This window comes from Microchirus variegatus, assembly GCF_963457635.1.
Source record: "Microchirus variegatus genome assembly, chromosome: 16".
Classification (NCBI taxonomy): domain Eukaryota; kingdom Metazoa; phylum Chordata; class Actinopteri; order Pleuronectiformes; family Soleidae; genus Microchirus; species Microchirus variegatus.
Window position 1 is genome coordinate 13,183,712 of NC_139817.1, and position 24,082 is coordinate 13,207,793.

Below are 24,082 nucleotides of genomic sequence, written 5' to 3' on the forward strand. Positions count from 1 at the left end.
TCCCCATTACATACTATACTGTAAGAAAATGACAGTAACATGTAATAAGAAGGTAATATCACAGTAATCTTACTTGTAACACAATTTCCAAATTTAGTGTGTGATAATGTTTCAATGATACCATGTTATTTAGTAAAGCTTCATAATGACAATTACTAGTTCGGAATCAGTGAAATACCTTTACATTTAAGTGCTTGTGAATCAAAATTGATAACATTAACGTTAAAATTGGATTTTCCTGTATGCATCACCCACCTCAATATAATAATATAGAATATAATATTGCTTCCTCATTTCAAAAATGACAATTCTATTATAGCACCTTGAAACTGTTTTGTAACTAGGACAAAATACTTTTCTACCAACAGGAGTGAAGAACTGATCTACCATTTTGAATTAAAAAGAAGAATGTGCATACATACGTGCAGTACGTTGTAATCTTACATGTGTAACGACTTTGAATTAACTGTAATGCGTGGAAAAAGTGTGTTGCAGTTAACATTAGAAACTTCTTATTGTCATAATAGCACAACAACCACGAGAGCTGCTTGCGGAAAATTTATTTGAATTTGAGAACTGGCAGTAAAGACTATAGAAAATATATATTTCCTGCTTATAAAACATGAAAACACAGTTAGTCTATGTATGAATCTTCTACGTTATCATTTGTTAGTATATATACTGTATATACACACACAGTAGCGCTTTCACAAAAGCTTCCAACGTGAATATTCAACACTTCGCATCAGAATACAACAGATTCAAACGTTTATCGTATTCAAACAGAAAAATCAGCTTAACAGTCCACAATAAAGGTAGTCTGGATGTTTTTAATACATGGTTAACTGTACATATAAAGAAAAAAAAACAAAAAAAAACACCATATCTATTAGACATTTTGAAATTATATCCCTTTTCATGAAGAAATTACGTTAATACCAGAATCAGTTTTCCATAACAATGCATCATTTATAATCATTTATATTAGATCACACAAACAAATAAAAAAATGAATTAAAAAAATTATTAGCATTGGACTGAGTCCAACGCCCCGCTGAGTCCACAGCGAGGACACAGCAGGGTGTTAGTGAACTGGGAGGTACCAAATAAGAGTTCTTTTTTCTGATTATAATACTTAAAACATAAAAATACTACATTAATCAATCATCACACAGGTAGAAGTAGCTTAGCAGTCTTGAATAGTTCAGTTACACGACATACACAAAAATCTACCACGTCTTATTTGTCTTCATAACAAGATGCAACATCAAATTTCAAATTACACATTCACATTTTTGTCTTTTTTAAACATTTTCAGTATGAAAACAGAACAGAAAAAGGAGGGACAATTTTCCTGCAACACTGATCACAGGAAAAAAATATTTTTTTATATAAGTATATATATATGAAACATATATTTTAAATTAACAGTCAAATATGCGCATATATACATAGTTTTACAAGGCAAAGGCAAAAAAGCTATTTGCAACATCCCCCTAAATCTCATCAGATCAATGTAATAAATTATCCATGACATTACCATTTGGAAAAAAACAAAACAAAAAAAAACATCTTAAAACTACAAAGTTAAAAGTCTGTCAAAATATTAGAGAACCCATCTTTGTTTCAAAAGTGAAATAAGATATTGCACCTTTTTTTTCTTTTTAAACCAGAATACAATAAAATGACAATGAAAAACAGCATACAATGCACAACAGGAATTAAGTTAGAACTATTGCCACTGGCTGACATTAATCCTCTTTTTAAACCTTGTAACAAAAATAACATTTCCTGTAACAAAACATCACAGTTTTATTTCACTGAATCATGTAAAAGGAAAAAAAGAACACACTCTTTAAACATCTTATGACACTGGACAAACGCTTATTCAAGACTGCTAAGCACACAATCATGGTTTCATTTCAACAGAACTAGGAAGAAAAAAGAAAAGAAAGGGAAAAACAAAAAATAGACCATATTGCCTTTTGAAATGTTACAACTCTTGGGTTCATTTTGGCCATACAATCTGAGTCAAAGACAGGAAAAATATAGAAAAACAAAAACAAAACATCTCTCTCAAGTCCAAAAAGGGATCCCAGATACCGTCTATTCAAAATAACAGTGTACATTAGCATTTAGTAACAAATAAATGTTCCTGATTTTAGAAATATTACTTTATCATATAAGTCATTCTACAGCTAGTGTTTCTCACTAAGAAAATAAGTCTTCAAGGCGTTGCAAATCTTGAACCCCCCCCCTCTTGTTAAAAAAGGGTTTTTCATCCTCTCAGTGATTCAAGTCTCTAACCTGCGGCGTCATCTCTAATGATCCTGCAGAACAAAGTACTCACGTTATTTACCCTCATCGCAGCACCAACACAGACAATCTGACATTTGGTGTGAAAAAGGAAAAACACTCCTTAAATCCCATGGGAAAAAAAAAGATACTTTACTTTATAAATCCCTAAGGGAAATTCTTTCTCTGCATTTAACCCATCCTCGACTAAGAACCTCCCGAGAATTAGGATGAGGAGGATTAGGAGCAGTGGGCAGCCACTGAGCAGACAGCAAGGGGGGTTGGGTACCTTGGCTTAGGGGTACCCCAAACCTGGTGGGGACTCGAACCAGCAAGCCTCCGGTTACAAGGCAAGTTTCACTGTAATGGAGAACTTCTAAATCTGTTTAGGTGTGTTCCATTTTAAAGCTCAATAAATCGGCAACTAACGAGTATTTCCGTAATCGATTAATCTGTTGATTATTTTCGCCATAATCGTTTGGTCCGTAAAATGTCAGAAAATGTTAAAAAACGTTGATGTTTGTCAAACCTGGAAATGACGATGTTCTCTCATGTCCTGTTTTGTCCACAAACCAAAATGATTCAGTTTTAATGATTTCTTTGTTATGTGGAGCAAAGAAACAAAGAAAATATTCAGATTTAAGAAGCTAAAACAGAAATCTTGTTTTAATAATGAAAAACGCTTCAAATTGATTAATCGATGATCAAAATAGTTGACGATTAATTTAGTAATCGATTTTAATAATCAATGAATCGATTAATAATCAATGAATCGATTAATTGCTTCAGCTCTAAAGCTCAGAAAAGATATAAATGTGTGGGTGACGCAATGTCGTAAAGGAAGATCCGTCCTGATATATCAGACGATTTACAGCTGAATTGCTCACTTTTTTTTTTTTTCCCATGGGATTTGTTAATCTAACAAAAAACGCTCTGGGTGCAGTGAGGGGAGATGGTTCTCACCTGAAGGCCTGAAGCTTGTGTCTGCTGTGCACCCTGGTTGAAGTAAGCCATCGGCTGTCTGTAGAAGTCAAACCAGGCGTTGTAGTCAGGATTAGAGGTCTGCTGGGATCCGGGACCAGCCGTCTGGCCTGAAGGAAACGGGAAAACAAGGGTGCGGAATAATTATGAGGAGCAGGAATCAAGACCGGCCATTCGCATGTTTAGGTCTCAAACTTTCACTAAGTCCTGAATTAGACTTTATTGGTGTAAAGCTCACCCCAGCCTTTGTTGTAGTCAGGAGCAGTGTTCTGGGCTTGGTTTTGCTGACCTGTAATAAAGCAGAACAGTTTGAAATTAGGGATGCAAGATACTGGAATTCTTGCCAGTGGGCTCCTCTCTTTTGTAGTGAAATGTACGTTATAATTTAAATACTCTTTACTGTGCAAAATAAACATAAAAATAATATTTGGAGAGAGAGCACAAGCACAGATGCTACAGATGTAGCCTCCAGATTTTGTCTTTTGAGTTTAATCAGTTTATCTTTTGGCAACAATAGGCAACTAAAGGCTTGTATCCGATGACAAAACTACACATCTCAGCAGGCTGGTGTGACCAAAGAAAAGTGGGCCGTGAGCTTGCCATGAAAAAAAAAAAAAGTTCTTTTCTCTCAGATTGACACTTGCCTAGCTTTTTATAATACTGCTCCCAGTCCATCTGGCTCGTCTGGGATCCATTGTGACCTGAAACCAGACACAGACGACACCATAGTTACCGATCTGTGGGCTCACATTTTCTCCCTTCCTTTTTCACTTTCTGCCTCATATTTAATGATTTCCATCTCGACAAATTTAAAATGTGTGCATACAGGAAAGATGAGGTTAGCCGCACGGATTGAGGTTTCCTCATCCGAGGCTGTGCAAGTTCTCTGAATGCACAGCAGCAGAGCAAAACTCAGGGAAATGTAAGGGTGATTTAAGAACTTTGTTTTGTGAGATCTGTGTTTTTGATGCAACAGAAACAAACAAAGTTAGAGATTTATTCTGTTTATACTGAAGTTATATCGAGGAGGGTTAGAACACAAACTGTTAGCGTGCCCACTTACTGTGGTCCTGTTGGCCTTGAGGCTGCCATATCTGAAAGGTTTGGCCCCATCCTCCAGTCATGAATGTCTGAGGACCACTACAGGCGGAATGAACAGATAATTGATTATCAGTGTACAATTAGCCAGCAATAACTGAACAACTATATCAAAGTGTGACATGTGGAGGAGAGAAGCTGCTCCTTACTGTTGAGGAGGAGTGGCTGCTCCTTGGTTATAGGGATTCATCCCAAAGCTGCTGTTGCTTCCCATTCCCGGGCCCTGGAGCAGAGAAAGGAAAGAGGCAATGAGAGACCCCACTTGTGTTTAAAGGGAGCCAACAGGCAAGGTCAAAGGGCAGGGCTGGCTGCTGATGCACTCCATTAAGTCCATTTGATGGATTCTTTATGTTTAACCCCTGGTGACATCCTGCTGGCCACCAGGTCCACAGCAACCTAGCTCACCCCAGCAGCTCCTCGCATTGACATGTGCGCTCATGAATATCATGCCAGACAAAAGCATTTTGGGGGAGTGTCAGGGAGACCCGAGTCAGACCACCTACCCCAATTCTCTCATCGATCAGCTGGCGAGCTTTCTCCAGCTGCTGAGGGGTGCCTCGGATGGAGAAGATGCGCACGTTGGGGTCGGTGTTGGGTGGCGGGTTTCTCTGCAGCTCCACATGGGCACGAGACTGCTCTTTGATGTTCTTGATGGTTTCTCCACCTACAAAAAGCATCAGGACGATGATTAGGTTCAACACATTCGTATGAGTCATCACAAGACTTCTCAATTAGGAATTAGGTGTTAGAAAAGCCTAGACAGTAGAGGTGGGCAATAAGACAATTTTAGATCGAGAAGAAGTAGAATGTGTTGATGATCTGCCAAGGCTGAAGGATTGAAACTACAGGCAGTGCTGTGGATTTCCCATTCCCCACCGTTTGATAAGAGTGTAGTGGGAAGCCATGGCTGAAAATAAAAACAAACAGAGGAGTTGGTCCCTACCTCCATTATGTGGAACTGGTTTGGCATTTCTCCAAACCACAAGGCAAAAAGAACAGTTATTTGCAACAGACGAGGTTCGCACATCGGATGACAAACCTTCCTACCACGAAAGATACAGCATCCTAACAATATGCCAAGAGTGAAACAGCTAGAAGAGGTATAACGGGTAATTTTTAGATGAAAACAAACCAGTTTAACAAAAGCTAGTCATCTCATACGGACTGCCTTTATCAAAAGTGGAAAAGTGATGGAAAGAACTGAAGCAGCTATCTGCACAGTTTAACTCTTAGATTAACTAACTGTTTCACTCATGAAAACATCGATCGGACTTATCAAGCGATGCTGTATCAATTTAAGTGTTGTAATACTCGGAAATATTCTTGATAGATTTTGTGATGTATTAAAGTAGGCTTTTTGAACATCTGACCACCATGTACTCCTCTCTCTAGACAAAGAAAAGCACAAGAAACTTCTTTAAAGAATATTTAGTTGGGGAAAAATGCAAGACATAGCCTTGATTGTAGAACCTCAATATAACTGCAATATGATGTATCCTCAACACTCTATGGAGATGAGCATCATATTACCACATTTTTACCAATACACAGCTCCAAAAGCATCACCATCAACTCACAGAAATTCTTTCACCCTAGCATGACTCAGTCTGAACACAACGACATGGACACTCCTTCCTATCTCTACATTTATGCAATACTCCGACACAAACATAGGATTGGGCCATACTCTCGGAAACACACTGACTCAGTTGACTAAACTGATGTGATAGTGCTACCTTATGAGGACTCTGGCATGTCCCACCACTTATCTACCATTCTGTGGTAACATCCATGCAAATCGGTAAACAAAAGGAGACATCTTCTGCACGCCAACCCCTCCTCTGCATCAGATGCCAGCTTCCCGACGTGTGGGGAGAGCAATTACACCAGCAGGGAGAAACGAAACAGAGCTTGCAGGAGAAAAGGGCCAAAATTGAAGCGTATCCTCCTTCAGGGATATCATTTGTCTTTTTTTTTACCCTTTCCATTCTTGACTCTGTGTTGTCCTCTGTGATGAGAGGAGGGAGTGAACGGGGGCATACAGCCGCTGCCACCCCTCCTCTACACAATGCCCATCTGAAGGGAAAAGGCTGAGGGTGCTTCCCGTGGGGGACACCGGGGCTGTCCCAACATCAATTACACATTTGTTCACTTGTGGCTGACACTCGAATGACCCAGGCTGACCTTTGAATGAAAACGCTCATCAAAAACCTCTCCTCCTCCCGCAGCCTATTCCTTGCTGCCAACAGACTGCACATGGGCCATTAACCCATTGTCAACCAAATGAAACTTCTGCCTTAATGAAGCCATTATGAGCTCTTCTAGTCAGACAGCAGAGAGCAATGAAGACCCCGACTATTCATTTCATGGACTGGGCTGTAGTGAGGACAGATAATACAGGGCCTTATTAATGAGACTGGTTTAGTGAGCTGGAGAAAAGGAGGGGATACAAAAGTGCAACTGGTGACGGCATTCACGGCAAGGCCAAGGGACTGGTTAGCTGCTGGTGACGGGAAAAAACTCAACCCTCAAGGGAAAAATGACACTAGAACCATCACCAGCATTTACATTAAAATAAGGCATTCCAATATGACTGAAATAAACTGTATACTATTAAATAAAACCCACGTAACTCATGGCATGCGTTAAAAAATGCTGTATTGCAAGTGAATCACAACCTCCACCTTTGAATAATGGGATTTATTATTTTATAATTTCTCCTTGTGTATAAAAACCTTAAACAGTTAAAACTGTCCAGATGTCCTCATAACAGTCGAGCTCTTGGAAGGAGAGCAGAAACTAGGAAAATTAAACATAGATGGCTAAAATTCACTGATTGTATATTCTCTCACAGTTATGCATTTATTTTTGTTTACTTGCTTTTCTTCATATTCAGAGACAAAAAAAGGATCTAGTGTAGCAGTGGACTAGAGGGGTTTTAAAAACCACTATTCATATGTGTAGTTCAATAAGTAGTTTAACTTTCAGTTCTCTCATGCGGTGTCTTTCAACATTTTCCTACCATTATAGTGTTTTATTTTGTAAAACTGTCCCTTAAGGTTAATCATGACATTTCTTTTAAAATGGATAAAACCATGAGCTACCTTGCAGTGAATTCACACTGAATGCAATCGTCCTTTTAATATTATAGGCAATTTACACATTTTTTGAGGGGTAGCTCTGCATTTAAGTGATGAAAAACAGCATCTTGGTGTTAATCCAAGGTTGGGTGGATTACTCTGGCGGTGGTGTCCAAGTTTGTGAGAGAAACTTGACCAAAAAGGTCCACACTTTCTAACCAACTAGACATTTGTCAAAAAATATCTGTTTTTAAACAGAACTCCAGCTCCTGCAGAAAACCGAAAGAAGTGATAGAAAGCCCTCGACATCCACTCAAACTGAGTTCAGGTTAACAGAAATGTAACAAAAAACTCACAAGTCATAGGATGCTTGTTAGAGCTCTTGCAGTTTGAGTCGGTCATAAAGACTGGGCAGGTTGGTGGGTGGCTTGCTCCACCACAAGCAGTGTGTGTAGGGGGGTCAAAACAGAGGGCCAATGGGCTACATATGGCATCGTAAAGATATTAATCACTGCATCCTTAAAGAATCGGCTGACAGCACCCAGACCCACCGCCATCTCCACCATATTGGCTTACTTCATATGCTAATGCGTAGAGAGGGGGACACAACGCCCAGGTTTATTTGTTTCCCTCGCCCCACTACATGCACAAAAGCCACTTGACATTTCTATTGCCATGTTTTTATCTTAGGTAAAGAGGCCCCCCCCCCCGGACCCCGCCCACAACCGCACACATACACACACACACACCAAGACGAAATGCATGCACACATACTACACACACTCGCAGCTCCTTCCAATGCAATGGTCAATGACTTTTAAATAGCTGGCAATAGAGTGGGAATGAATAGCCAATAAGCTAATTCCTCCTATTCATTCCCTCGCTGCACTCTATTGGGCTGAAAGACCCTCATTAGATGCCAGGCAGCCTTCCACATGATTGAGGGCTGTTATTATGCACCTTTAACAATTAATGTCACATTACACGCATTATCCCCGTCATTAAGCCCTTAGTGAAGCCAATGAATGCCACTTGTGCTATATACATGAGCCCTGGAGGGAGAATAGGAGGGTGGTCACTCAGCCCCCGTCCCCTCATCAGTTTCACGTAATAGCAGAACACCAAGTGGCGTTCAGGCATTCAGTTATTAATGGAAAAAGGCAATCTGGCCAGTTGTATACACCGTTATTAAGAGTGTTTTTGTACGAGTGAACAATGCATTTATAATTGAGACAGCTGGTGGAGTCACAAATGGGAAAGGAAACTTTAAGCACACCAACAACTACTGGAGACTTATACACCAGATAATCAGAGGAAATGCATGATGCTCAATGTTTTTGTCAAGAGATAACAGTACCAACAAGTATTTGAATAAAAATTAGAAAAATATCAAGTACCTTTGCCAATTACTAGGCCGCACTTGTCAGCAGGTACTGCATATGTCACCTCCTGCAGTCCACCAGGGCCTCCCATGTTACTGTCTCCTCGCCCTCGACGTCCCATTACGCCCCCAAATCCATCACGCTCCTGCAATTAAGAATAAAATTGGTAAAAACATAGGAAAGGTCAAGGAAAAAAAAAAGGCAAATGTTTTTATTTAAGGCAGCATTTGTCCCATTAATTCCCACAAAATAAAAATAGATGTTTCATTAGGTACTAAGAATTGAGGCTTAAGATTATGAGCCTCAGCAATATACTGAAAAAATATGTTGACCACATACCTGAGCTGTTTGAACCAGTTCATTGATGAGATGGATCGCATGGTGGCAGTGTTCAGGCTGGCCCATCACCTGAGCAACACGGTCAGGACTGACTCCGTCATCTGGACAAGTACAATAATACAACAAGGTCTTTTACTGCTAGGGGTTTTTGACTGAGCTGAGCAAAACCCTGGTATCCTAATACTTTTTTCAACTTTAGCAGCATGCATGTATGCAAGAAGTGAACTGAAATGTGGATGATCCAGGCAGCCCTTTGTCCATGAAGTGTCTCCAAGATTAGTTTGCTGGTAAATCCACTGACAACAGGGTGAATGGAACCCATGTCAAAGTCTGAATTGGTTATGTAACTTCTGGTTCCGGATGTCACAATAATAATATTGTTCATTATGGCATATTTCCTTTGTGATGATGTATGTGACAGAGGATTTTAGCCCAAATTACAGAACTAGATTTCCAGCTTCCATTGTTATGTTTACATTCTTTAACTCCGTGTAAGAGGCTACAGAAGTAAGCCGAGGGTTTGCTGTGGAAATTCCCCTGTGGTACGAAAAATACTTTTGAGGGTCACCAGCATGCCCCTATGTGGCATCTCTGTAGCAATGCTCATCCTTTTTCTTTACCTTGTTTGAACTGGATCCTGACGCCAGCATCGTTCTGAATCTTCTTGATCATTTCTCCGTTCCTGCCGATGATGATGCCGACAGCAAATCTGGGCACAACCACCTGACAATAAGGACAGAGAGGAGAATTTAGAAAAGTTAAAAATGTTCCTTGATCTGAATAAATAATCATTATCAGCAATAATGTGGCTCTACAGTTTCTGAAAATCAGAGAGGGGTCTTACATCCAGACTGCTTCCACCCATTTTGGATCCAAAGTCTGCTCTGCCAGCCCTAAAGTCACTCTGGTCCTTGTCCCGGATGAGCTTCACGACAAGTTCACGGGCTTGCTACAAGGGAGGATTGAAAACATGTCAACAAATTAAATGTCATCACAAAAATCTGTATTTAAAAACAAACCAAAACACCAGCCGCAATCTCCCCACAAAAAACAAAGGCATTTTCCAATGTTAGAAGGCATAAAATGTGTAAAACTGAGTGTAAACTGGAAATATCAGCAGACACTGAGTTCTTCTGAGACCGACCTGCACTTTGTGCGGATCCCCGGTGATTCTCAGAGGCTTGTCTGCTCCAGTGGGCATGGGGTCATCCTGAATCATTATCATCTGCACTCCTGTTCTCTCCTGCAGGGGAACAATCACACGGAAGCAGAAACAAGAGTTACCTGGGGCACCAAGAGATTTTTTACTCTAAGAAAGGTGGAAATGTGGTCAGGTCTCGCACAACAGGACTTTTGAAAAAAATAAGACCAAAGAATACAACTCGAGTCCAAATTTGATGTCATGTTCTTACTCGCTGTGTGTCTACTCGCCAGTGTAACCTTTTAGATCAAATATCCATTGTGTATAGTAGAACCACATAAAACACACTAAAGTGATTTGCAAATTCCTGCAAGCTAAAACAATCTATTTCTCACTTCCTCTTCAATAGTTTAAGTGGGTTTCATGTTGCCCATCACCTCAATGACAGTGTGTAATATTAAGAAGGTGCATCAAAATTATAATATCTTATTTGTATAGCACCAAATTGACCATACATTATCTCAAGGCACTTGAATAGCAAGGCTGAGACCTTATGGTAGAGATAGAGATAGATAGAGTGATAGAGAGAACAGAATCCTAAGTTCACACTGTTGATGGCAGCTTATATACTTGAAGCCTGATTTTAATGCAAGGGCTAAATGTACCGCTTGAACTTCTACCACACCTGCAGCTGTTTGATGGTTTCTCCTCCTTTGCCAATGACCAGGCCAACTTTGTTAGCAGGGATAAGAATCTGCTGGATGGAACTGTTGCCGTCCATGTCACTGTGGAAGCCTGGACCATAGCGACACTGCTCCACGATCTCACTCAACAGCCTCTTGGCCTGCCTGTGGGGGTGGAGCGGACACCAAGTAACACAGTTATCACCACAGCTACAGATTCTGAACAAAAACTATTCTGCTTCACATTTTTCTTCGTCAAACAATGAAAAGAGGTGTTCAGGTGATTAAGAGCAGATGTGAAAAGAGATCGGAGTTCGTGCCCTCTTTGTTGCAACAATAGGGCACACTTTCCTAAATGTGCAGTGCAATTCCAGTAAATCAGTAAGTTGAGTTGAAAGACAGTTTGACAACTGCTGTTAGTGACAGACACAGACCAGTCATTTATTAGACTGGTCCCACATGTCTTCACCCCAGAGAAAATAAAAAGTAGTATCAAATGTTATCACGATTCCTGTGATAATGTCGGTAACAATTAAAAATACAGGATTTGCACTGGATCTAGGAAATCTTTTAAGATTTTGCACCAAAGTGTGAGAATGTTTCATACAATTTGTCAGCCTTATTTATATGGACAAACAACCAATTTAGTTTCAGATTTGATGTGGAAAAAAAACCTGATTAGCCAGTAGTTGGCCAGTGGAATCCAAAACCCAACAGAGGGACTTGAGAGTGGTATTTGTACATTTTTGTGTATGCATTTATTTGTTTAATTTACAACTTACTCGATGTTCTCTGGGCTGCCAGTCAGCGTACAGGGTCTATCCAACATGCCTCCACTGTCTGTGAGAATACAGGAAAATAAACTATTGATTGAAGTCAGTTGAATGTAGTCGTTTTATTTATACAGCTCTAAATCAAACAGGGCTCAACTTACCTGAAGCAATCTGGATCTTGCAGCCCGATTCAAGTTGAATTCTGGAGATCTGCTCTCCTCCTTTTCCAATGACTAAGAGGGGAAGAGGAAAGAACCGTTTCACAGTTATTTAAATACAGAACAATGTCAGGGCTGATGATTACAGGTCAAACACTGGCACCAGCTCTACTGAAATCAAGGGCTACTTACTGAAGCCCACCATCTTATCAGGCACTTTGTAGTCTTCCGTCGCAAAAGCCCTGTGAGAGATGAGGAGGTGATTAGAAACTCAGGCTTACTGATGGAAGCAAAACCATCTTGACAGACATGTTCAAATAAAAACAGGATAAGATTCATTTTCATATTCAGGCAAAAAAAAGAAAGAAAAGCAACTAGAACCAGTTAGATTATGGCAGGTTTTCTTAAAAAGTATTAAAATAATTAGCAGAAACATTACTGATCAATTAAATTTTATCCATGTATATAATGAGTGATTTAGCTCTTTTGTTTGACAAGTTCTGCATCATTCTTAGGGCTGAACGATTTTTTAATCGTTTTTTTTGTAATTAATCTAATTACATTATTATTATATTACAATAATTAATCTAAAACAAATATTGTGCCTCCTGCAATTTGAAAACTGCAGTAAGCTGTATTGTGATTAATAAAATTTCGATTAATTGTTCAGACCTAATCATTTTACTGGTGAAAATGTCCTAAATGTCCTTGCTTTTAACACAAAAAAGCAATATGGGGCTTAAGGATTCATGACCAAACAAAATAAGCATTTTTACACTGACTAACAGATTAGTTTAGTTTGGTTTACAGGGACAATGTACAGAACCGGGTCTATACCAGAGTTAACTAAATAGATCATTTGCATATGTGGTCCCTGGGCAGGGAGTTAAAAGACAATAAAACACATACTAAACATTACAGACAATATCAGAAACAACATTATTACAGAGAAAATATCATACACAACACAATAAATTTGGTGTTCTATATACAAGGTCAATGATCACGTGATTAACTCTCTTTCAGCCATGTCTCAGAAATTATCTTTTATACTCATTTAGGTGACAATGAGAAACCGACTTGAAAACTCTTATGAAACAACATTTGAAGAAGATATGTGATCAAAATACGAGTTAAATGAGAGCAATTCCGATGAATAAATGAGCAGAAACTGTTTTTGCACTGCTCACCTTTGATGTACCATTGCTCCGAGGTGGTTGCCTACTGAGAGAAGAGAAAACCAATTAAGATGAAACATAAATAATGTTTTAAATATGTGGTAAGTGATGGTCATTTAAGCGGCAAAATGAGAATTAATCAGTCGCAGCAGGAGGGGAGCAGATGGATACAGTGTTGTCAATCCATCGTATTCATGTCTGACCCACAGCAGGGGGGCCTTCACAGGCATGGAAATCAGCCTGCAAGCGTATGAGTGAGTGTTTCAATCAGAGCCAGTCAGAATAAGAGAGGCAGGTGCTGGGTCAATGGCTGCTGGTCCTGAATTGAATTTTGACAGGTAGCACCAAGCAAGGGTCCTGCAGGGTCACTGAAGGATATACACTGCCATGGACGTTAACAACACCTGAGCTGATATCTAGCAGGCTTGATCAATTTTATGGTCAATGCACTTATTTCACTGCTTCTGGAAAGGCACCGGGGTTAACGCTTGAGAATGGAACAGCTATGAATATAAAAAAGGGAGGTGAACTGAATTCATACAAGGACAAGACTGCAAGATAAAGCAAGAATACTGAGACAGTATCTGTGCTCTTGTACATATGATAATTAAATGCTGATGGGTAACTATAATGGTACACAGGATATGTATATTATTATTTTCTCTGTACTATAAGGCAACCTTGGCAGAGAAAACCTGAGGACAAACTGTTGCAAACAACGACCACATGTCAAACAAACCTACACCACAATATTGCATACAAATGTATCTTATCTACCCATGCATTCAGGGCTTAGACATCATACAAACAACTTTGACAAGATAAAAGGAGGGCTGTGTAAATGACTGGTGTTCCAACTTCACGGATATGAAACAGATTAAATGTTTGTTCAGTGTGCAAAACATGATAAGCTGGGGTGAAATTTTTCTCAGAACACCCTCGGTGTCAGACACTTAATACTCCACAAACATGCAAATGGAAAACCACAGCTCTGCACATATTTCTCCTTTCCTGTGCAGAACTCCACTAGCACTACAATGCATATATTTTTAAGGGACTTTGGGATTTTGTGCAAATTTCAAGTGCAATATAGTTCTTTACATATTACACATACTTATACATTCAATATTTATATTATAATGACATACAGTCTCCCATACAGAGCCATTTCCTAATACTCAACTATAAAACATATTCATATAAAACAATGTCCACATCAGTTAAGGAAGCTGCCTGTGTTAGTGGACTCACCAATGCTGGTGAAGGGGAGTTTGGTCAGGATTAGGGCTGGGCGATATGGCCTAAAATTAAAATCCCCAATTTATTTAGATTTTTTTTAATTATTTTTCATATGATGTACTATGTGTAAATGCACAATGTTTTACACACCGTGTTTCAGTGTCAGTTAATTAAAATATTTTAACTACGTCCTCCATGACTGTAGCACAGACTCCGTGTCTGTGTCACAGTCTCTGGACTTAAATACAGCGACATCGTGATGACAGCCGCGGACCAGACTTCCATGTTAAATATTGAGATTTTAGACATTTCCCTGGTAATTGTCGGAGATGAACCCACGTTAAATATTTTTTAAATGATCTACAGTTCAGAACTGTTCGGCTTGATCTTTGTGTCGGAGTTCTCCAGAGCAAAGACTCCGATACAGTCACATACAGCGGTAGCTCGCTGCTGGCAATCAGCAGTGCTGGCCTTAATTGTGCTACTGCCTTTTGTTGAAATGGGCTTTAAATAAAGTTTGCAGCATGCAGTCACTTGTTCTTTCTGTAGTCCTTTCTTGGTAAATACAATTCTCGTTTGCTGTAGCCGTGTTGTCACTGTGTGTTCATCTGTGTACATGTCCGGAGGGTAAACAAGTAGCGGGGGTTCCGAGGTGCGCCGTAGTAGGAGGAGAAAATAATATATATATTTTTTTTTCAAATCGTCTAGAACAATAAACTCGAATTAATGGATAAAATCGATGTATCGCCCAGGCCTAGTCAGGATGAAAGGTGGCATTAGAAAATCATTTATATGGATTATTACACCCATAAAACAATATTATACTCACTCCGAATGAGTTCAGGGTTTCAATGAACAAGAAAGAAAGAAAACAACGGCCAGCCCCTCAGAAACATTTGCATGAAAGATTGTTCATTGACATTTGACCTCAAAATTGTAATCTACTCTGATAAGATGTGTATTTTGTTGTCAAGAGACCATTTTATGGTGCATACAATCCACTAGAATGTTGGAATGATGGAATGTTAGTACTTCAATCTAAGAGGAATATGAAAACTTGGAAAGCAGTCTGACTTTTAAACCTTTATTAAACCTGAAGATATAAACAATTCTTATTGATTTTGGAACGGCAAGGTCAATCGACATTTCCAAAGAGAAATGACAACATTACTCAAATTGGATAATGAAGTGATTAAATGGGAACAAGTATGAATTAAGGCTTTTTCTTTGATAAAATCAAAGCTAAACAAAAACAGTTTGACAGGTAAGAAACAAAAATAATATTAATCGGAGGACGGTGATTTTACGAAGGCACCCATGAACATGCAATTCAGGATTTAAGCTAAAGCATCATTAGGTGCCTGCACCGCAATGCATTTAGGGCCTCAACTCTAGTAGAACTAGAGTTCAGGCCTAAATGCATTGCGGAGCAAGCATCTCTTATAATCCTACGCGTTTATTAGGTGCCTGCACCGCAATGCATTTAGGCCTCAACTCTAGTAGAACTAGAGTTCAGGCCTAAATGCATTGCGGAGCAAGCATCTCTTATAATCCTTCGTGTTTATTCTTCTTCTGTTTCCTCTTCCGGCCGTTTTTTGCCGCGTAACTCGTCCCGCAGCTTTGAGAAAACCCTGACACAAGTTATATCAAAACGTGCGGTTTGATCGGGAATGGTGTGCTATGACTTTTATAAGGGTTCCGCGTAACCATGGCGACAAAAATCGCGAAAAACCCTTAACGAGTTCCACATAGACATGAATGGGAAACGGACGGAACAAGTCGACAAAACCAAGCCTGCTTTGGAGCCTCACAGTGTCGTCATACTTTCACGTAGAAACGTGATTTTTACTTTAAACGGGTCACGAGACTTGGGACTTTTATCACCTAAGTCACGGTTTCGACACATATTACGGTTTTTCCACAATCGCAGTTTAAGTTTTGCCAAAAAAAAATAAGTTTTTAAATTTTATAATGGGTGTGTATTGCGTGCGTGGGCGGTAGCTAGAGTGTACACTGTAGTGAGAATCAGAACATTATTCACTTAAAATCTCCAAACAAACTCCTCTACTGCCCACAATTTCCAACTTAAACAGACATTTTTTAGATGAAAACGTTGCTATGGTTGTTGGCTAACCATGTGTGTTGTTTTTATTTTCATAAGACTTGCGGTTTTTCTTCAAATCACCTAATTGTGCAGAGAGTTCTGGTCAACGTCCCCATCGACTGCCATGTTAAAAATTTAGATTTGGACTTTTTGAAAAGTCAAGTTCAGGACATTTTAAAAATGTCATTACTCAGTCAATTCTCACCCGTTTCTTACTAAAATAAATGAGGACGCTGCTCAGAGCCTTGTGACGCTCACAAACCAAGAATGTTACCTCTATCATTTACCGTTCATGAGATATGACAACTTTAAATGGTGCTGATTTCGCTGTTGTCTGAGGTTTTCGACAGAGACACAGGTGTGTGTGTGCGTGAGGTAAGGAGGAGGAGGAGGGGGAGGGGCTAGGGGGGGCTTGTCAGTCTCCAACTATCTAAATGTACTTCTCCACCACAAACTTTGACACTCAACTCCTCCCACAGTTTTGGGAAAAACCCCACACATCCTATATCAAAATGTGCGGTTTGATCGAGAAAGGTGTGCTATGACTTTTCTAAGTGTTCCGAGTAACCATGGCGACAAAAATCCCCAAAGACTGTGCAACCATTTCCACATACACATACATGAGAAATGGTCAACAACATGATCAGGACCCAGTCCACTTTAGAACCTCACAGTGTCGTCATACTTTAACGTAGAGACCTCAAACTTTATATGTGAGACCAGAGACCCGCCCTGAACATGTCTGCAGAAGGTGAACTCACTACAGGAAGTGGAACACCCGAAACAGGAAGTTAAATGTAACGTTGCCATACATTGACCGATCTGCACGAAACATCATTTGTAAGACAAGGGACCCGTCCTGAACATGTTTAGGGACACGCCCTTGACCCAACAGGAAGTCGGCCATTTTAAACAGCAAGTGCCCACTAACTTTGCTGTACATTGACCGATGTGCACGAAACAGGATATATGAGACCAGGGATCCGGCCTGAACATGTCTAGAAAAGGTGAGCTCACTACAGGAAGTGCAACACACGAAACAGGAAGTAAAGTCTAACATTGTCCGATCTGCACGAAACTTGACAGATGTGACGAGGGAACTTCCCTGAACTCGGACGTTGCCCGAAAACTCGACATGCCGGAAGCTGCAGGCACCATCGAAATTACGCCGGCGGAATTTTCTAGTTCCGCTTGAAATTATTCCTCTTCCTCCCGTTTTTTGCCGCGTAACTCGTCCCGCAGCTTTGAGAAAACCCTGACACAAGTTATATCAAAACGTGCGGTTTGACCGGGAATCGTGTGCTATGACTTTTATAAGGATTTCGCGTAACCATGGCGACAAAAATCGCGAAAAACCCTTAACGAGTTCCACATAGACATGAATGGGAAACGGACGGCAAAAGTCGACAAACCAAGCCCGCTTTGGAGCCTCACAGTGTCGTCATACTTTAACGTAGAAACGTGATTTTAACTTTAAACGGGTCACAAGACTTGGGACTTTTATCACCTAAGTCACGGTTTCGATACAAATTACGGTTTTTCCACAATCGCAGTTTAAGTTTTGCAAAAAAAAATTACGTTTTTAATTTTTATAATGGGTGTGTATTGCGTGCGTGGGCGGTAGCTAGAGTGTACACTGTAGTGAGAAGTAGAACATTATTCACTTAAAATCTCCAAACAAACTCCTCTCCTGCCCACAATTTCCAACTTAAACAGACATTTTTTAGATTAAAATGTTTCTATGGTTGTTGGCTAACCCTGTGTGTTGTTTTTATTTTCATACGACTTGCGGTTTCTCTTCAAATCACCTAATTGCGCAGAGAGTTCCGGTCAAGGTCCCCATTGACTGCCATGTTAAAAATTTAGATTTGGACTTTTTGAAAAGTCAAGTTCAGGACATTTTAAAACTGTCATTTCTCGGTCAATTCTCACCCGTTTCTTACGAAATTAAATGTGGACGCTGCTCAGAGCCTTGTGGCGCTCACAAACCAAGAATTTTAGCTCTATCATTTACCGTTCATGAGATATGACAACTTTAAAAGAGCCTGTTTTCTCTGTTGTCTGAGGTTTTCGACAGAGACACAGGTGCGTGTGTGCGTGAGGTAAGGAGGAGGAGGAGAAGGGGGAGGGGCTTGTCAGTCTCCAACTATCTAAATGTACTTCTCCACCACAAACTTTGACACTCAACTCCTCCCACAGTTTTGGGAAAAAACCCACACATCCTATATCAAAACGTACGGTTTGATCGGGAAAGGTGTGCTATGACTTTTCTAAGTGTTTCGAGTAACCATGGCGACAAAAATCCCCAAAAACTGTGCAACCGTTTCCACATACACATACATGAGAAATGGTCAACAACATGATCAGGACCCAGTCCACTTTAGAACCTCACAGTGGGGTCATACTTTAACGTAGAGACCTCAAACTTTATATGTGAGACCAGAGACCTGTCCTGAACATGTCTGCAGAAGGTGACCTCACAACAGGAAATGGAACGCACGGAACAGGAAGTTAAATGTAACGTTGCCATACATTGACAGATCTGCACGAAACATCATATGTGAGACAAGGGACCCATCCTGAACATGTTTAGGGACACGCCCTTGACCCAACAGGAAGTCGGCCATTTTAAACAGCAAGTGCCCACTAACTTTGCTGTACATTGACCGATGTGCACGAAAGAGGATATATGAGACCAGGGATCCGTTTTGAACATGTCTAGAAAAGGTGACCTCCCTACAGGAAGTGCAACACCCGAAACAGGAAGTAAAGTCTAACATTGTCCGATCTGCACGAAACTTGACAGATGTGACGAGGGAACTTCCCTGAAGTTTGACGTTGCCCGAAAACTCGACATGCCGGAAGCTGCAGGCACCATCGAAATTACGCCGGCGGAATTTTCTAGTTTCTATTATTCTATAATGAATGCTTACCTCCATTGTCTAGTGAGCGTTTTTGGCCTCCAAAGCCGTAGAGGGCGGGATCTAGGACCGGAGAGGAATTGTTCATGTTGGGCATCTGGTCTCCTCCCATCTTGGCTGCCATCTGGGGACACACCACAGTGAGAGAAATGGAATAAAAAGGTGAAAAGTGGTGATAGTATTCTTTTTTTCTTTCGGAGACATCATCTTGGACATGTCTTTGTGATGAGTGTGACTCATTCTCCTTTCATCTTGCTTTCATGTAGCATTAGGTATGCTGTGAAGTCAGTCGTGCAGAGTTCTTTTTGACAGCAGCTGAAACCTGCACTTTGTAAAACATTAAAGCAGCTTGAAGCAGTCCATCAGTTATTGTCAAGTCGACCAACACTGGTGCTTTTGATCAAATATTTGTCATGTGCCACCTAGCAAAGAAAAGCTAAAATGTTTTGCTTTCACTGCAAATTGACTGGGTATGGCATTAGAAAGTTACAATTGGTATTAAAGTGGTCTAAAGCACTACCGATTTGAGTTGCTAATTTAAAATCTCAAATACAAAGGTTCATGTAATCAAAGGGTGAGCGTGACCACATTACAAAACTGTAATCTCTGCTTTTGTATGGTTGAATGAAGGCTGTGAACTTGGCACAATCCAGCAGTGTCAATCATAATTAGACCAATATTTGATTTAATGAGTGACTCAGGGTGGGTCAAAATTTGATTGGTTGTGATGGTATTTTGGACCATATGTTGTGTACCTCACCATTTGTGGTAGCTTTCACTTTCAGTACTAAAATGTCTATTCATCGCACATACCAAAAATGTTTTCATCTGGATCAAAATCAATCATAGATCACACATTTCCCTGTAGGTTTTTATCATAGAAACACAACACAAAGGAAATGGCACTTATTTCTTTTACTGCTCGACTCAAACCCTTTGTATTTTAACAATCATCCACTTGTCGACCTAAAGCAGATGCACGTGTTTCGAGGTGATGGCCATTTAAATCTTCAGCTTCGCTACACGATAGCGCCAACAGCATTTTCCATTCCTTGTTAATCTGCCACCTCTCCTTCTATACAAAAGTATAGCATTTCAGAAAATTACACTAAATTGACATCTGTGCCTGACTGGAATTTCTTCACAACATAAAAATAAAAGTGACGGCATTTAGAGCCTTCCATCACCTTCAGAAATGATTATCTACTTCTGAGCCCTCCAGGAACTGAGAGGGGTGCAACTGAAATGGGGAGCCAGAGAAGGAAGATGGGAATGGGATGGCTGTTTCATATGACATTACATTACTTTAGCTAGATGCGTGTCATGCAGCATGAAACCAGTGTTCCAGAGTTTTGCAAGTAGCTCCTCAAACACCTGCCCACATAAAAATACCCTTGAATACCATAAAACTGTACATTTTGATAGGATTTTATACTGCACCGTACTAACAGATACAGTTTGAGGACAATATTTATTAAGAGGTCGACATCTATATTATAGAGATACCAATATTTATACAATACCACACCTTTGTCATAAACCTAATTTGAACAAATTGAAAATGCCTCTGTCCGAGAAGGGCTGGTGTACTCCTACTACTATTCAAAGGGCATGTTTCCTAGTAACAGAAAGGAATCTTAACAAAACTGGTGTAAACAATAGGTTACTAACCTTAATCGGCAATATGATCCTACCTTTGGTGAAGATCATTATACTATTTTCTTCATATATTAATATTTATAAAACTTCCAAGGCATTACATTGATCAAAGTCTTACTAAAACAGTGATGTAAAGATGCAACCAATTACAACCACATTTGCTCACTGGTACAAAATTTCATGAAGTGGATCCCACTCAATGTGCAATGAGGCCTCTGAGTAAACATGACTGTGGACTGGACAGGACAGGCCTCCACAGTCTCTACTATTCTGTCAAATTAAAAATGATCTCATTTGCATAAAAAGAAAGCACCTTAAAACATGTTGTCTCATGTTAAACAGTATTATGTAGTTTATATATTAGACCTTTGGTCACTATGTTACAACAGTTTCATGAGTTATCCACTCTGTTCTTAGGTTATGTACAAAACAGTGTGTTAATTGGTTCCACTGGTTTGTTATGGGTAAATGTAAATACTTATGCTTTGGAAAAAGACTGGTCGATTAAGTGACTGGCATTTTGCAAATGGTCACAGATGAGAGAGGGTGATTCTGATGAATTCAACAAGTGATTGAACAGACCTTTACTAAATAAAAATGGGTAGTAGAATTGTACCATTGAGTAATTCAAACATGTGCAGCTTCTAGATTGAAATGTCAGCAAAAAGATGGTATCTTTTATTTTATTAAAATGACAACATAACACTCTACACTGATATCAAGGGAGACCTAGACCAGCCATCTTCCACATTAGCCGTGTTATCATACGCCACTCTTATAACACGCACACACATATTGACAGTGTCTTCTGAAAAGAACAAATTGTACACACATATTACCTCACCACAACACACAAAATCCAACATGAGCAATAAATAAAGTGTGTGTTGTTTTTTTAATTAACTGTATATTATTAAGATCCGAAACAAAAAAAACATGCACAGCTGCATTTTCACCTAACAGTACAGTTCAGCTCACAATGGTACAGTTTGGAATGGCAATCCCTGATCTAGCTTGTGTTTCAAACCATGAGGTGTGAGGCATGGGTGGGGACATCAGATACCTAACTTTTGACAACTGAAACACAAATAACTGTAATGTACCCTACTGTGCTGTTTGGTGGAAATGGGGACACCTCCTTCTAATCCTCTCATTACACAAGTGGATTCTATTTTTACTGCGAGAGTACTTACAAAAAATAAATGCAATATGTGTCTTGCTTGTAGTATCTGTGGAATTAATACAAATCGCGTCACCACTCACTATATCAGGACATGTATCCTAAAGTTACAATATTGCCAGTACATCGACCTAGTTTATAATCTGCACTGGGCCAAGTTTAACTTGCAGCTGTATGGCTCCAGACATTCTCACTAGGATATTATCAGCACAGTATCAGCATCGGCAGATATTGGCTTTAAAACGTATTATCGGATATCGACAAACACACCAAGATCTGCTGATATGACTTACGATTACAACAGTAGGCTAAATAGGCTGCTACCTCCTGGACTCCTATGCCGGCAAACTGGCAAACTGTTATTTGTTTTACGTTAATTTATGTTGCTTGATGAAGGAATGTATGTGAACATCAGCGGTGATATGAAAAGGCAAAATATTATGTTCATTTCACTATAGAAGAGAGTAAATGACATATACACATATATTGGCATGTAACCAGCCTAAGCACTCCCTATACAATATAATAATATAATTATCACACTATTAAGTGCAGTCAGTTGTTCTTAGAGCACACAGACGGCTCTAATGGCAGCACATCTACAGTGTCCATCTCTGTTACTGTCACCATGTAACACCGTTCAGTGCCAGGTAGACAGGTGGGCAAGTGGGAAGCTATTAGCATCCTGATAACATATCCCACCTATTTTCAAAGCAGTAATGGGAGAAAATCCAGTGTGGCGTACATCAGGTGGAGTATAAGGAGGCTTATTCAACAGATGACGTTACACTGCATGGCCTATATGTGAGGCACACTCACAGAGTAGCATGCTAACACCAGCTACGCTAGCATGGTCGGCTGTGTTGTGTACTTACAGTTTCACATACAAGATTCAAATAGGGTTGGGCATCAGAAATAAAGGTGGTTTAAACATCAGTGCTACGTGTGTTTACTGATCAATCTCTGTGTGTGTATGCGTCTCTAACACCGGGGCAACATTTATAGTTCATTCAAGCAAACTTGAGCAGTAGCAGCGTGTCAGGCTGTTGAATGCTTCAAGTTCCATGTCAAAGCTGAATGTTTTAGGTTTTAAACAAATAATGTTTTTAGGACCCCGGGTCTAAAAGTTGTGAGTGTGCGTGACAGAGTTTAGCGTGCTAAGCTAAGTGTAACTTCTGACTTGACAACAGGTTGCAGTGCGTCTGTTGACTTAAGTAAAGTTGAACAAACTTCGACACCAACAAATGTATTCCTGTCTTCCGTCGAAAACGACGTATGTGGTGGTTTCTGACAGTTTCGACACGGCGAATTAACGCGTATCCTGCTCCAAGTCAACTTTAATCTGTCCGCTCAGCCGTCTGTGCTGCTTAACGTTAGCATGCTATGTAGCTAGCTAGCAAGCTAGGTAGCATGTTAGCTGCATGAGGAGTGTTTGTAGTAGGGGGTCCGGGCTGTCCTGACCAAAGTCGTGCCCTGCTCCGAAACGCTGACCCACGGCTTGTGGTCCCAAAGTGTTCACTGGAGGGCGTTTTATTTTACCTGTCGGACCCGGCGTATCGTGTCTGCGAAGTCATCTTTCGTTCCGGGCTGAGCCACCGAGGCCTGTCCCTGAACCAGCTCCGCCATCATCATCACCCGCCTCGGCAGCTGAGAGATCCACACTTAAAAAAAAGGAAAAAAAAAAGGCTGCACACGTGCCAAGCTAAAGCTCCGTGAGCCGCGTGATCTCGCGAGGTCATGGGTGACCACATGCGGGCCATGATGCATGCATGGAAAATGTATATTTACTTATATGTCACACACAAGAACAATTCAAGATAATTTATTCTAATGTTTTAAACCATAAAAAAGAAAATATTATTTTGCAATGC

The 24,082-nt window shown here is 40.1% G+C and overlaps 1 protein-coding gene across 1 annotated transcript; it reads right to left on the reverse strand.

Moving 5' to 3' along the window:
* Positions 1-810: 810 nt before the first annotated feature.
* Positions 811-23,859, reverse strand: fubp3 (far upstream element (FUSE) binding protein 3). The gene is made up of 19 exons (XM_083903184.1): positions 23,751-23,859; positions 19,385-19,496; positions 13,121-13,154; positions 12,123-12,172; positions 11,934-12,005; positions 11,782-11,839; positions 11,002-11,164; positions 10,320-10,418; positions 10,020-10,124; positions 9,796-9,898; positions 9,176-9,276; positions 8,852-8,981; positions 4,878-5,038; positions 4,524-4,597; positions 4,340-4,416; positions 3,921-3,977; positions 3,515-3,565; positions 3,259-3,386; positions 811-2,330 (listed from the first exon to the last, which is right to left on the reverse strand). Exons 1-19 carry the CDS (start codon positions 23,841-23,843, stop codon positions 2,322-2,324), a joined length of 1,677 nt encoding a protein of 558 aa, XP_083759310.1. The 5' UTR covers positions 23,844-23,859; the 3' UTR covers positions 811-2,321.
* Between the last annotated feature and the right edge of the window lie 223 nt (positions 23,860-24,082).